This window comes from Canis aureus, chromosome 31 (assembly GCF_053574225.1).
Source record: "Canis aureus isolate CA01 chromosome 31, VMU_Caureus_v.1.0, whole genome shotgun sequence".
Lineage (NCBI taxonomy): Eukaryota > Metazoa > Chordata > Mammalia > Carnivora > Canidae > Canis > Canis aureus.
In genome coordinates this window covers 26,782,302-26,796,015 of record NC_135641.1, presented here as the reverse complement: position 1 = coordinate 26,796,015, position 13,714 = coordinate 26,782,302, and the positions used below count along the sequence as shown (strand labels likewise).

At 47.2% G+C, this 13,714-nt stretch overlaps 1 protein-coding gene across 1 annotated transcript in view; it reads left to right on the top strand.

Moving 5' to 3' along the window:
• The first annotated feature begins 3,099 nt into the window (after positions 1 to 3,099).
• P3H2 (prolyl 3-hydroxylase 2) overlaps positions 3,100 to 13,714 on the top strand; it is a 149,604-nt gene continuing 138,989 nt past the window's right edge. Inside the window, exon 1 of the mRNA XM_077880076.1 lies at positions 3,100 to 3,597. Within this exon, the coding sequence (XP_077736202.1) occupies positions 3,115 to 3,597 (483 nt within the window). The 5' untranslated portion in view covers positions 3,100 to 3,114. The remainder of the gene's footprint in view (positions 3,598 to 13,714) is intronic.

The following is a 13,714-nucleotide window of genomic DNA, read 5'->3' as shown; positions in this document are numbered from 1 at the left end:
GATCAGATTGTCCTTCTTGGGGAGCAGGTATTTGAGGGATGGCATATCTCAGACTCATCAAGCCTCCGTAGTACCTGGAGTACTGACCCATAGACTTACTCTTTGGAATATGGTATTCACTCTAGACTGGGGGGGGGTCTCAATCTTGGTTTCATCTTTGAATCATGTAGGGAACTTAAAAATAACAAAACCCAACTCAATGCTGAGGCCGTACCCCTCAGCAATTAAAATTAATTAACAACCAATTAAATAAGATAAAATTAACCAATTAATAACAAATTAAATTAGAATCTCTCTTGAGTGAGAGCTGGAGAGCAGTATTTATTTGCCCTGATTCTTAGGTGATTCCAATGTTCAAGCAAGTCTGAGATGTCAGTGAAATGCTTCCTATAAAGTCATGTGGGATTTGTATAGAGGGAAATAAGGCAGAAAGAAGATTTGAAGACACATGGTCAGTTTTGGGGATCAGTAGACTGTTTGGTATGGCTACAGACTCTAAGCTTTTGATTCTGTGCGGATAATTGTGCTTCCCCTAAGTTTTCCTAGATCCTTCCACTAGAAGCCATCTTTACAGGTTCTGCATGTCTATAGTAACTTGGAAACTAACATGTACCACATTCTACTGTTGCAGGGTTCTTGTCTCACAGATTTGAAGGATAAATCTCCTGGACAAGAGGGTGAAGTGAAGTGAAAGTTCATTAAGCCAAGGTGAAAACAGAAGGGAAAGAAAAAAAGCTCTCTAGAGTGATAGGGATCTGAATGGGTTGCTACTGAGGGCTCAGTAGCAACCCATTTTATAGTCAGACTTTTATTTAAAAAAAACTGACAAGGAAACTTGGTAAATTTCTTGTCAATATCACAATAGATTTGTGACTATCAGGAGAATATCCTGTCTATATTTAGAACCAACATGGTAGACTTGTAAATATCATAACAAGCAAGGTGCTCCCTTCTCTCTAGTTAATATCTCCTTTGTAAGGTTTCTCCACCTCTGGGGTTTCTGTGAGCCTGCAGCCCCCTGCATGAGCCTAGTCATGTAGCTCCTTACCTGTCTGTCCCTACCTATCTTGGGCTGTCCCTTACTCTCTACCTTGTTTTATAGTACCATAAATTAAGTTCGTCTCTTTGACAACATTGTAAACTTCCAAGGATAAGAACCCTGGCTTAGGAAGCCTGGGTGGCTTAGTTGGTTGAGCCTCTGCCTTTGGCTCAGGTCATGACCTCAGGGTCCTAGGATGGAGTCCCCTATCAGGCTGCCTTCTCAGTGGGGAGTCTGCTTCTCTCTCTCCCTCTGCCCCTCCCCCAAGCTCAAGCTCTCTCTTTCTCAAAACAAAGTCTTTAACAACAACAAAAGAACCCTGGCTTATTCATCTCTTCTTTCCCTAGAATTCCTACTTGAGAGTAGGCATCCGAAGATAGGAATTTAATTGACATAAAATGATATGGAAATGACACAGAATGCAGGGATAACTTCTAGCAAAGCCTCCTGGCACTTTATCCCCAGTCACAGAGCAGAACTTCCCAGCCTAGTGTGCTTTAAAACCTTCCACAAGTGCACTGATAACTCTGGATTCTGAGTCTTATCTGAAAAGAGAGATAATCCCTAGGGAAGAAGTCTGGGTGGATGACCCAAGAGCAAATTCTGGCACAGTGAACATTCAAATCCTTCAGTACACACTCAACTCCAATTTGGAGCTTTTCCATCAGTGGGATGAGCCAGAATGAGTGAGGTTTGGTGGAGAAAAATAATAACAGCATGATTCGTTGGTGTCTCTTGGAATTACAAAGCCAAGGCTGTTCATGGTCAGAGCGGTCAAACCCAACAAAATGAATGAAGGAATGAGCCTAAAACTCTGGCAACCTCCTCAGCATAGCGCGGACTCCACACCGAAGACTTTCTGAACACTCCTATCAACTACGTGACACACGTAGCTCTTCCCCGTCACCCCTCCCTTTTGCTCACCATCCCAGTGGCCAAGGAGGCTTTGGGGAACTGCCAAGGGGACTAGGAGAACACAGGAACACAGGAATGCCTTCAGGAGGCCGGCTGGAGTCAAGGGGCCAGTGAGTAAGCTCTCCGGAATCTTTGTGACAGGTTGGAGCCAAGGAACACGAAAAAGGGGGAACACCGTGGCTAGGAGCTATTTATGAGGGAGGAGAAGCAGAGGAACAGGAAAGCCTCCAGTGAAAGCGTCTTGGGAGTCTGGCAGCCTTTTCTTTGCACGTTCTCATCCCTAGATTGATGCTCATCGCCGAAGTCCTAGGGGTACCCGGATTTTAAATCGCCTCTGTTCAATTCTTACAGTTAAGAATTCCTATCTGAAAACCATGTGACGTGTTGGTGTTGGGACATTTGTTGTAGGAGAAGCGCAGCAGAGGCTCAGTCGCTCAAGGTCACACAGGCCGACTCTGAGGACAGTCACACCTTCCTCCAAGGGGTCCTCTAGGTCCTTTGATACCGCCTGGTGGGCGACTGTGCTCCCCCGCCTGCCCCTACCCCTGGCTCCTGCAAAGTGGGGTGAGAGGGCAAGGGAGAGACCCCTCCTAAGGGGAGGAGCAGCAGCAGGCTTTGATTCTCTGCGTGGTTCCTTTTGCCTTTTCACGGTTCTATACACCTGAACTCCTCGCCTTTCCCCTCAAGACTCGCCCCCCGGCCAACTGGTCCCTTGGTGCTTTGTCGCCAGCCTGAGATGGGGCGCCAGCGCCTGCTCGGAAGGTGAGGGACTCCGCAAACTGCGGCGTGGGCCACACGCTGCAGAAAGTGACCAGAGTGCTGACCTCCCCGAGCCGGACTGCCCTCCCCCCACCAAGGGAGCACCCCGTCCGGTCGGCCACGCGCGAGGGAGACGCGTGCAAGGCTCGGGCCCGGGCGGGCCTCCAGCGCGCCGGCTCCCGGGCTGCAGGGCGAGCGGCTCGCGGAGGCTCGGGCGGCAGGAGGAGCGTGTGAGCTGTGGGCGTCCCTTTAAGAGCGGCCGGCGGACCCGGCCTCCGCCTCTCAGTCCGCGGAGCGCGCCGGCGGCCACCTGGGCTCGCGGCGGCCGGGTCGCGGCGGAGGCGGGAGAGGGGCCCCGACGCCAGGTGCCGGGAGCCGCGGGGCGCGTGGCCGGCCGGAGGATGCGGGAGCGCATCTGGGCGCCGCTGCCGCTGCTGCCGCTGCCGCTGCTGCTGCTGCTGCTCCCGCCGCCGCTGTGGGGCGGCCCCCCGGACAGCCCGCGCCCGGAGGCGCAGCGCGAGCCCGGGCCCCTGCAGCCCTTCGACCTGCTCTACGCCAGCGGCGTGGCCGCCTACTACAGCGAGGACTACGAGCGAGCCGTGCGCGACCTGGAAGCGGCGCTGCGCAGCCACCGGCGCCTGCGGGAGGTCCGCGCGCTCTGCGCCCGCCGCTGCGCCGCCCGCAGCCCGCTCGCGCCCCCCGGCGCCGGCCCCGCGGCCGAGCTGCCCTTCTTCCGCGCGCTGCTGGAGCGCGCCCGCTGCGCCCGCCGCTGCCAGGCCGAGCGCCTCGGGGGCCCCGCGTCCCGCCACCGCGTCAGCGACGATGTGCGCAGCGACTTCCAGCGCAGAGTGCCCTACAACTACCTGCAGCGGGCCTACATCAAGGTACCCAGGGCGCACAGCCCGGCACCCCCCAACCCTCCCCAAGGTGCCCAGGGCGCACAGCTCGGCCCCCCCCTCGAGCCCTCCCCAAGGTACCCAGGGCTCACAGCTCGGACCCCCGCCCTCGAGCCCTCCCCAGGGTACCAGAGCGCACAGCTCGGACCCCCCCCCCCCCCGCCCCGAGCCCTCCCCAGGGTACCAGAGCGCACAGCTCGGAACCCCCCCCCCCGCCCCGAGCCCTCCCCAGGGTGCCCATGGCGCACAGCTCGGTCCCCCCCTCGAGCCCTCCCCAAGGTACCCAGAGCGCACAGCTCGCGCCCCCCCCCCGCCCTCCCCAAGGTACCCAGGGCGCACAGCTCGCGACCCCCCCAGCCGTCCCCAAGGTGCCCAGGGAGCACAGCCCGCGCCCCCCAGCCCTCCCCAAGGTGCCCAGGGTGCACAGCTCACGCCCCCCACCCTGGAGCTCTCCCCAAGGTGCCCAGGGCGCACAGCTCGCTCCTCCGCCCCAGCCCTCCCCAAGGTGCCCAGGGCGCACAGTTCGCGCCCCCACTCTCTGGAGCCCTCCCCACTGCCCCAGTCCCCTTGGCGCTCGGCTCCTTAACCTCTCAGTGCCGGTCTCCTTCAACCTGCCCGTCCTGTTAGTGCATCTCCTATCTGGTCGCCCAGGCTCCCTAACACACACCAGATGGGACCTGCTCAAGCCATTAGCTCTTTGGGCATCAACTTGTCTCTGGAACAGAGGACTACACTGATGAGACGATGCTTGAAGTATCCATTCAGCACTAACTTCGGAGACTTTGGCAGAGCTGGGTCTAGCATAAGGTCTTCTCTTGCTTCATTTCTTGGTCTAACCTCACCCCCGTTTCCCTTCGACTCCACTCTCATCCCTCCTACACTCCAGTCTGCACCTTGTCTCTGAAGTTTACAAGAAAACATCCTCCAAATAGCAGGGTTAAAAGTTGACTTGCTCTGAAACAAATTTGGTGTCCTCTCTTACAAAACAGTAAAGATCAAAAGTAGGGGAGAAGGTGTGGTGGAAGGAGGTGAATCTGTGTGAGGCAGTCTCACTCAAAGTGTCTACCCAAAATGCTGACTTTTCCTCCAGAAGACCTTTGGTAGAGGATTTCCAATTTCTGGAAATAAGCATTGGAGTTATTTGACATCAGATGCCTAATACTCTCTTTTAGGTTTAATTTCTGTGTATTCAATCTGCCTGAAGTTTGTGTTAGGAGATATACGGTGTATATTGGCATTTTATCCGTATTCACAATTTTGATGATCCATCTGGATGCTTCAGCAAAGAGAATTTAGTTTGAGTTTCTGGAACCCCCCCCCTCCGGCAATTCATGTTGCTCTGAACTTACACTTTCTCCCCCATCCCCCATTTTCTGGCTTTTTATGTCAATATATCACTGTCCCCTCTGCACCTGCTAAAGTGGCTTAGTGGGTTGTCCTACAGTAGCGTTAGCCAATACACCAGGCTACATTTCTAGGATCGCAGAAATACACACCATGTACAGATACATGTGCACACCATCCTACAAGGTCTGCGCTCTCGTGGGAAGGACACTGGAGATTTTGCAGTTGTTTGTGAAGCTCAGGAAATCACAGCCGAGACTAATACTTAACTTCCACTGCTATGGTTGAGAGGCTGGAGTTCACTAGACTAATACAACTTGGGCGAGAAATGAGGATCAAGCCTGAATCCTTTCCAGGATTCTCTTCTGCTTGCTTTTGCCTCTTGATGAATTTGCTAAACCATGTGTTAAGTATAAGCCTGATATTTTTTGGATGAATAGTGTAATTTTTCGTGGTCTTGGAGAAATCAGTCAATAGTCAAGAGAGAGGAGACCTTGAGTGCCCGACAGCCGAAGATCTGCTGAGTCAGTTTACAGAACAGAACGTGGGTGGCCGAGTTTGGTCCTGATAGCACAGTCTTCCTGGTGGGAGTCTCAGATGTGAGGTTGGCAGTCCTGCTGATAGTTCTGTCGCACATCTTGGGGAGATTTTCCTTTTTCATGTCTGGAGAAGGAATGCATATTCCTTTTCAGTCCTGTAAAAATAAATAACCATGAGGCAACTCTTACGATGTGGATTTCTTTAGTTCTGTAATTAAGCTTCCCTCACTGTTCGTGTTACGTTGATCAGTGATTCTGCTTCAGTCCTCTGGTCGGAGGTCAAAGAAGGTGAAGTTATAGGTTTGACATGCCTCAGATTTTTAGCACTGAATTGGTTATAGGAATTAGTCACTTGTGGGCACCTCTGTGGGTGAACTGTTGGGTGTGATCCAATGAACCAACGTAGTTTAAGAAGTTCTCCCCAAAATATGTGAACCCATGTGCTCATTTCTGTTTTGCCAGCAGTGTTTCTGAGGGCAGAACAATTATCTTCTCCCTTTTCATGTCGACTCTAATAAACTAAGTTTCTTGGATCTACATAATTGATAATCTCTGAAAGAGGAGATATTTGTATTTCTTTGGAAGTTCATTTTTGATGGCTGAGTTTGTAGGAGTGTGTCTGGGAACGTGTAAAAGGTGTACCGCGGTTCCTCCCTCCCCTCTCCCAAGAACGCTGCAGTTTCAGCCTCTGCTTGGCTTCCTGGGAATTTTAATCATAAACACATGCATGCACGCACGCACCCATGCATGCAGACACCATCCTTTGAGAGTAAAACAAAACTCTCAAATAATAACAAAGTGTAGTCAGGCTCTGACAAGTGTGGATTCAGAAGTATTTACTCCCTGATTATAGAATGTGAATGTGTCTGGCTGTGCCTGGATATGAGCATGGCCCCTTATGTCCTTAAGTTGCTTTTGACATCAGGGACTCCATTTGCACTTCCCAGAGGATAATCCTGGGCCACACTAAATCCAGCGAGGAGTTTACAGTCAGAATTTGAGAACTTGGAAATCCATAATATGGTCAGAACTAGTGGGCTTCCTAGAAATAAGGAAGTACAGTTATTCGCATGTCAGGATTTACCAGCTGTAGGTGCTCTCCGGAGTTGGTGAGCCTCTGATGGAAGCAGATCCTTTATACTGATGTGTTGGAGAGGAAGAGGCATTGAGAATTAGGAAATCCAAGTCCCTGTAAGTTCAGTTGGTCATGTCACTGATGAGGGGAGGGAAAGGGACTCTTTCAGTGTTACATATTGCATGGCAAAGCCAACACGATTTGATGAAATGAGCACAGGGCTGGTAGTCGGAGTCTCACCTTTGCCAGTAACGGATGCCCATGCTTGTACTGTGCCTGCTGCCCCATTGGGTCGCCTCAGGTCCCAGGGAATGCTGCAGTCCCCAGGGCTATCCCTCTGCCAGATTTGGACAGCTCCAGGGATGAGTAGGTCCTTATCCTGGGGTGTAGCAGACACTCCCTGCATGTCTCTTAAGCTCGGCTCTGTAGAATCTTCCTTGAGAGCTGGCATGTTGGGAATTGGTCTGGACAGCTATGAGGCAGCAGCTTCACTTGGTTCCTAGCCACACCTTTCTGTTTAAGTGCATGGTGAGACTCCTCAAACTTTGATGTTTATCGGATTATAAGATATAACTCATGATTCATAGCCCAAAGCCTAAAATAGAACTTTCCTCATAGTATTGTTTGCTCAGAAACCTTCCATGGTTTCTCCTTGCTGCCTTATAAAGTGCACAGAGTTAAGTGCGGCATCCACAGCCCAGCTTCCCCTTAACTTCCTGGCACTATCCCCCTCACTGGCCACCCTCTAGCCTGAGCCAACCATGGCTGCTTGGTCTCAGGTAGCTGATACTTTTGCATATCTAGGTTTTGTTTATTCTCTAGAAGGCATGTGGGCTCTAGCATGGGATGGATCTAGAATTGAAATTTATCTCCTCAAAAAAAAAAAAAAAAGAAAGAAATTTATCTCCTCAATCTCTGGCTGTGTGACCTTGAGCAAATTACATAAACTTTCTGAGCTTTACTTCCTCCCTATGCCACATGGGGTGATAAGAGGACTTATCTGGTTTAGGTTAGGTTTAAGGGAAGATTTGCAGAAAGCACTCAGGAGGGCCTATTTCTCAAAAAAACAACAACAACATAAAAAACAAACAAACAAAAAAAACCCAAAACAATGGAGACAGCTTCCTTCTTCTTATTAGTTACAGTAATAGATTTTCTCTCCTCCTGTACATGTTCAAATGGTCACTCTCCTAACACAAATATACCTGCTTCTGTGAGGCCCTCCTTCATGCCCTCTGCAACTCCCAAGAGAGCACCCTTCCTGCCTCCTTTGCATGTCCACAGCAAGGAATTTCTTCCTTTCATAACATGTTTCATTTTTAACCTCGTTTCCTGAAAATTCATACCTATCACTTACCTGAGCTCCTTGACATCAAGAACTGTCTTAGTCGTTTTTGCATATCCTAAAGTGGGAGTTTCCGATCTGGATGATTTAATAGATGAGTGATTATTATTAATCATCTGGGCATTAAAAATATGATTTAAAAATATATGATTTAAAATTAAAGATTTAGGTATAGTAGGTCTGAGTTGGTCCTTAGCATCTATATTCCCCCTAAATATCTAACACAGAGGGCAGTTGCAACAAATGCTCAGTGTATGTTTGTTGAATGAATAATAGCTTGGTTTCTTGCATGTGAAATATTGTAGAGAAAGGTCTCTGAGTGGCAGCAGGAGGTGTTGTCACAGGACTTATTCAGTTTCCCTGCTGATCAGAGGCTGGAGATAGTTACAGAAAGACAAGATTCCTTGACTTCTCACTCTTTTCTACTTGTAAGTTCTGGCGAATATTGTAGACGTCTGTTCCTTTCTCCTTCATCTTTCTCTCCTAATTACTACTTAAAGCTATGTTTCAGAATACCCTTGGTTGACATATTGTGCCTACATTCTATATATTTGTTGAATTTAAACAAATGTAAGAGAGAGAGGTTTTTTCCTCATTTCTGTGATCTATAATCAGGACTAGTTTGACAGTGACTGTTTTTCTCCCACCGTTCCCAGCCATTCAATAAAAAACAAAAAAACAGCAAAAAAAAAAATAGTGGCACTTATTTATTTTTTTACTTAAAACAAGCTTACCCCTGCCTGTTTTGTTTCTGAGTTGGTGCTTTGGGCCATTTGACCTTTGTTTTTCTTCTCAGAATTAAAGCGGGGGTGGGGGGGGGAGGAAATAGCAATTAAGTTAGGCAATCCTATCTCCCTCCTGAAGTCATCTCCCTAAACTCCCTTTTTCTTGACCATAATCTATTTTATTAGTGGTTTCTCAAAAAGAAAAGTAAACTCAAGGAACTTTCTCACTTTTATTCTGCTTTATCAACTTTTTTCTTTCTAGAAGAATGCCTTAACAAAACAAAACAAACAGAAAATGGAAACCCTAGGTCACACTGCACAATATAAATCCCGTTAGTTCAGAATAAAAACCTTTTTTGTATCCCATTTTTAAATCTCTCTTTTTTTTAACCCAAATGTAGACTGTGTACATTTTGCCCCCCAAATTATTTCAAATAGGAAGTCGAATTTATGTCTTCTTGAGACAGCTGTCCTGGAATTGTCCTAGGGATTATTTCCTCAGACGATGAGGCCTTTTTTTTTTTTTTTTTTTTTTTTTTTTCCGGTGGGTCTCACAATTTCACAATTGAGCCTTTTTTAATGCTTGAGTCATCAAAATCCACTAGTACCATCTTTCTGTCCCATTTCTTAGGAAGGAAATATGGGAAATTGTTTGTCTAGCAGCTTTTAGGTCCTTTGAGCCAAGTAATCAGAATCTTAGTCGTGTCCCAGAGGGCTGGCCATGTGGAGTCCCGGCCAGCTACTGAGATGACAAATAGTGCCACAGAGGCTTTCTTTTCTTTTCTTTTCTTTTCTTTTCTTTTCTTTTCTTTTCTTTTCTTTTCTTTTCTTTTCTTTTCTTTTTTCTTTCTTTTCTTTTCTTTTCTTTTCTTTTCTTTTTCTTCTTTTCTTCTTTTCTTCTTTTCTTTCTTTCTTTCTTTCTTTCTTTCTTTTTTAAAGATCTTATTTATTTATTCATGAGAGACACACAGAGAGAGGCAGAGACACAGGCAGAAGGAGAAGCAAGGCTCCCTTTTGGGAGCCTGATGCGGGACTCGATCCCAGGACCCCAGGATCAGGACCTGAGCCAAAGGCAGATGCTCAGTCACTGAGCCACCCAGGTGTCCTGCCACAGAGGCTTTCAAATTCAGTTTGATCAGAGTAACAACTGCTTACAAGTTTTCTCCTCAGTCTGGGGAATCAGGGATTCCTTTACAGGTTTTAATCAAGGAAAGCAATAAACTGCTGGTCCCTCTTCACAGATCCCCTGTCTGAGAATCGAATGTATTCTGTTGCTAATACCATTTGCTCATGGATAAACTCCAAAGGGAAAGCTGCGTGGACATCCTTTGGGAATGTTTAATAAAATGTCAGCTTGCTTCACGGGGGGAGCATGATAATGTTCTGAAGGGGGGGGGGGGCAAGTTCACCTAAAATGAAAATCCACTATAGTAGTGGTTTCCTTTGCCAAGGAATTGAGTAAACTGGATTTCTTAGAATCACACCCAGATCTTCGAGCTGGGAGAGAGGGATAAGTGTTTTTGCTCCAGAAATGTGGTTTAGCAAGGGTGACAGGTGGTAATATTAGACAGGCATGGACTTCATGACCACAGAGGGTGGGTGCAGCACTGTTACTTAATAGCTGATGACCCTGGTCTCAGACTTTCCATGACAGATCAAGAAGAATCGGGGTGCCCGGGTGGCTCAGGGGTTGAGTGTCTGCCTTTGGCTCAGGTTGTGATCCTAGGGTCCTGGGATCGAGTCCTGCATCAGGCCCCCTGCAGGGAGCCTGCTTCTCCTTCTGCCTGTGTCTCTGCCTCTCTCTCTGGGTCTCTCATGAGTGAATGAATAAAACCTTAAAAAAAAGAAAAAAAAAAAAAGGAAAGAGTCAGTAGGTGGAGGTGCATGCAGAAGGTAGGTGTTCTAATGTATGGCCAGTGCTTTTTCCAGGCTCTACGCTGTGGGCATGGCTCCCTCTTGAAGGGTAGCGTCTGCTGAATCAGGGGTACAACAGAGACCTATGGTGGGCCGATGGCCTTCAGAGACAGAGCAACCACAAGACATAGCTTCCTGGACTGCCCTGCCCACCCTGCATTTTCATTCACATGATGCATAGGCCACTCAGCCAAGAGTCATCGTTGTCTGGTGGAACAGTTTGCATTTCTCATTAGGAAAAATAATGTCTCCTGTCTTGTTTTCCATTCAGCTGTTCTCTATAATTCTTTTTCTGTCCTTTTATGCATCCCTCCTTTTCCTGCTGTCTGACTTCCTAGCTGTGTAATTCCATGAGGCCTAACCCTCATTTGCCAAATGGCCCAAACGCCTCTTTAAAAAATGATTTGCTGTGCTTGAGTGCTGAGTATGATATTTGGTTTTCAGGACTGAAGGGGGATGCAGACTATTGTCAGAAGAAGCTGGTTTCACTTGGCCGCACCCCTCTCTGCTTTATTTTACTATTAGTACCTAACTTCTCTGTTTCTACCTCTCCTCCCTGATTCCTTGTCCTATCAGCGATCCACACAGTGCAATCACATCTAAAAAGGAGAAGGCGGAAGGGGTTGATGGAGGAGAGAGAAAAGCAGGTAGTGGTAGAGGCAATATCAGGTTTATGGTTCTACTGAAATGAAGGCCACAGAGCCTCTTATTTAACTGGATACACAGACACTGGTGTCTACTTCCATGAAACTTTATTTATGTTGCTTTCCCCCGTATGCTTTGTGCAAGACTTGGGCATATGCTGGGAAGATGTTCCCCTCCCCTCCTGGCTTCCCATGTTTCTGCAGCTGCTCAATTGCCACATCCATGGAACATCGGTGTTAACAACCATCCCATTTTACAGATGGGAAAATAAAGGCTCCTTTATTTTCCCATAAAGCCTGGAGGCTTTATTTTCCCATCTGAAAACACAGACTCAACCAAATTAAAGTGAAACACATTATTTGCTAAATGGAATAAATGCTGAAATTCTACTCACTTCTGAGAAAAACTCAGGAATAGGAATCTAGGTTGTTGCTCTTCCCCAGTAAGCCTAACAAAAATGAGTGAGGCGGAGACTCTCTTTGGAAGGGGAATGAAGAAATAAAGCCAGAGCGAGGGAGACCCAAGATGTCAGATTTTCCAGGAGTTCAAAAGTATCAGAATGATCCTCCTGGAATCCATTTATCTGCAAAGAGTGGATTCAATTTTTTGTGCAAGTAATGGGATACTGCTGAGGATCACAGTGTAATTAGACTGGAACTCAGGAAAGGACCAGAGAAAAGCAGGAGATATAGTGAAATAAATAAATCCAAAGCAAAACAGAGAAACTGTTAATAAACCTTCAATCACCAAAACGTTAAGTGAACCCGTTTTGATTTATTTTTCCTCCTTGCATGTTAAATTTTTAGCTCTTGCTCTGCCAAGATCAATAGGCTTGCATGAAGAAATCAACACATAATTAGGACTCCAGACACAGTGAATTACTCTAAAACCAGATTTGGCTGTTTTTAGAAGAATGACCTCGAATTATGGTATCAAAGACTAATCCAGAAGACCATACTAATTATTTTCCCCCTGAAGCAAGAGCTATTTCTTAATATTTTATAGATTGAATCCAGGATCAATAATCAGCATTTGATTCTAGCATATGGCATTTAGAAATGCCACCAGGGACAGAGTGTACAGTCAATCATTGTTTCTACAGGATCGCCAAAGGCTCATTTACGCAGTGGAGTCTGCAGGATTTCAGGTCAGTAGGCATTTAAGCTGGAGTTTCCAAATCTTGGCCTTTTGATATTTTGGGATGAATAATTCTTTGTTGTGATGGGCTGTCCTGTACATTTTAGGACAGTTAGCAGCATCCCTGGGCTTTAGCTACTAGATAGCAGTAGCAACACTTTCAATCCGCCTCCCAGCTATGACAACAAAAACTTCATACATTGCAGAAAGTCTCTTGGGAGTCAAAATCACTTCACACCAGGAACCACTGACTTAAATATTTAGCCATATTTAATATAACTGAGCATTAAGGTTAGGCAAGTATAAAGCAAGTTTTTGACGATATATGCTGGAGGGCAGTATGCTCACTGATCATGATATTAATGAAAATGAGAATGTTTGGCTATAATTTGACACCCTTTATGGGGGGAAACCCATTGGAAATAGAGCTATTTCTCCAAGATGCAAACCACTGGGCTCATCTCCTATGAGCCACGGTCCTCCCCCGTGGTTGCACTAATTCAGCTGGTGTGAGAGAGCAGAGGCTCTGGTTTCTCTCTACTTATACTTATCAACTGAATGTGATAGGACAGGTTGCTTTAGCAATACAAGCTAACACTCCTTAGTTCTAAACTCCAGACTCCAGGATTAACTTACATCACTTCCTACTCGGAGTATACCCAAACCCAATCATTTAAAAGTAATTTACTGCAACTCTTCATTTTCTTGCAGTTAGCTCTGTGTTACATGTAATCTTAGGAAACAGCTGGACTCAAACCCTAAACAGAGGAAGTCTGAAAAGCGGGGAATATAAATAAGAGGGCATCAGGGGCGAGAAGAAATGACACAGATTTAGAGAAAGAGAGAGTCAGAGTGGTTCCCAGTCTGTTACACCACAAGCTGGGTGGCTTATTGACAGGAGAAATCTCTCTCCCAGTTCTGGAGGCTGTGAGGCCAAGATCATGGCATGTAGATGCAGTGTCTGGTGGGAGACCTGCTTTGCTGTAACCTCACATGGCTGAAGGGGCCAGGGAGCTTTCTAGAGTCATGATTGTAATAAAGGTCACTAATCCCATAAGTGAGGACTCCGCCTTCACAACCTAATAACCGCCCAAATACCCATCTCCTGATACCTGGGGGACTAGGTTTCAACATACGAATTTCAAGAGGACACAGACATTCAGACCCCACCAAAGGGAGAGAAATAAAGGGAGAAAGATGGAGAGTTGATAGAAACAAGGAAAACAAGAGCAGGGGCGCCCAGGTGGCTCAGTGGTCAAGCGTCTGCCTTCAGCTCAGGTCATGATCCCCGGGTCCTGGGATTGAGTCCCACAGCGGGCTCCCTGCATGGAGCCTGCTTCTCCCTCTGCCTGTGTCTCTGCCTCTCTCTGTGTCTCTCATG